This window comes from Sinocyclocheilus anshuiensis, unplaced genomic scaffold (genome assembly GCF_001515605.1).
Source record: "Sinocyclocheilus anshuiensis isolate Anshui unplaced genomic scaffold, SAMN03320099.WGS_v1.1 scaffold561, whole genome shotgun sequence".
Classification (NCBI taxonomy): Eukaryota; Metazoa; Chordata; class Actinopteri; order Cypriniformes; family Cyprinidae; genus Sinocyclocheilus; species Sinocyclocheilus anshuiensis.
The window spans coordinates 92,182-93,348 of record NW_015539848.1 but is presented as its reverse complement, the minus strand read 5'-3'; the positions used below and the strand labels follow the sequence as shown (position 1 = coordinate 93,348).

General features: G+C 42.8%; 1 protein-coding gene across 1 annotated transcript in view; it reads right to left on the bottom strand.

The window, feature by feature from the left end:
• Positions 1-1,167, bottom strand: part of LOC107684595 (uncharacterized) — a 5,947-nt gene that overhangs the window by 4,447 nt on the left and 333 nt on the right. The window contains exon 2 of the mRNA XM_016480890.1: positions 10-879. Within this exon, the coding sequence (XP_016336376.1) occupies positions 10-879 (870 nt within the window). The remainder of the gene's footprint in view (positions 1-9; positions 880-1,167) is intronic.

The window sequence follows — 1,167 nt, the reverse complement described above, 5'->3', positions numbered from 1 at the left end:
TCAAAAAACTGCCCAAATAGGTGAACTTGTCCACTTCCTCAATTTGTTGTTGTCCAATATTCAAAAGGGCATGTTTGGTGGTGTATCCGACTCGCATAACCTTAGTTTTAGTTGTACTTATGCGAAGCGCTATCTTGGCTGCTTCTTGTTCCAGTCTCTTTGTCGTTTCTTCTATGTTCTTTCTTATTGTTCCAAGTAGGGCGATGTCATCAGCAAAATCAAGGTCCGTCAGCCGTTCGGATCCTCGCCATGGAATTCCAAATTCAGGGTGATCCATAGCTTTTTGCATGACGCAGTCAACCACCATGAGGAACAGGAGGGGGGACAGAATGCACCCCTGTCGTACACCAGTCTCGATGGTAAAGAAATCGGTGTTTCCTGTTTCAGTTCGCACGCAGCAGCTTGACTTGTAGTATAGGTTCCAAAACATGTTGACGAAGCGCTCGGGTATGCCAAAGTCACGAGCAATGCACCACAGCGATTCTCGGTCCACGCTGTCAAACGCCTTGACAAAGTCGATAAAATTGATGTATAGTCGTTGCTGAAATTCCAAACTCTGTTCGATGATGTTCCGTAGAATAAAGATTTGGTCATTGCAGGATCGACCACAACGAAATCCAGCTTGTTCTTCTCGAAGCTTCTTGTCAACTGCTTCTCTTAGGCGCCGTAGAAGGACGATGCAGAATACCTTTCCAGGAACGGATAGGAGCGTGATCCCTCTCCAGTTGTTGCAAACAGCGAGATGTCCTTTCTTTGGGAGTTTGATGATGACTCCTCTTTGCCAATCCTCTGGGACTTGAGCTGTTGCCCAGCATGTATTTAGGAGAGTCGTCAGTTGTTCGACGATGGGATAGCCACCATGTTTTAGTATTTCAATACCTGGGATTACGTCGCAGAAATGATGCAGTGAAGTAGGCTATATTTTAAATGGTTGCTCGTTCAGCTGTATCAGGTTTTAAAGAGGAAGCACTGCTTTTAAAGTAAATCCTGCTGAAGTCTGTGATTGATGTAAATCAAAGAACAAAAGAAAAAGAGAAAACACTCGACTGCTCTAGTCGCTGATTAACTTTTGTAGCTTGAATTAAGATTAATCTTTATAGTTTATGCATATACAACATACTTTATGTGAAGATTGTTTTAAAATCACTTAATATTTCAGAGCCTATT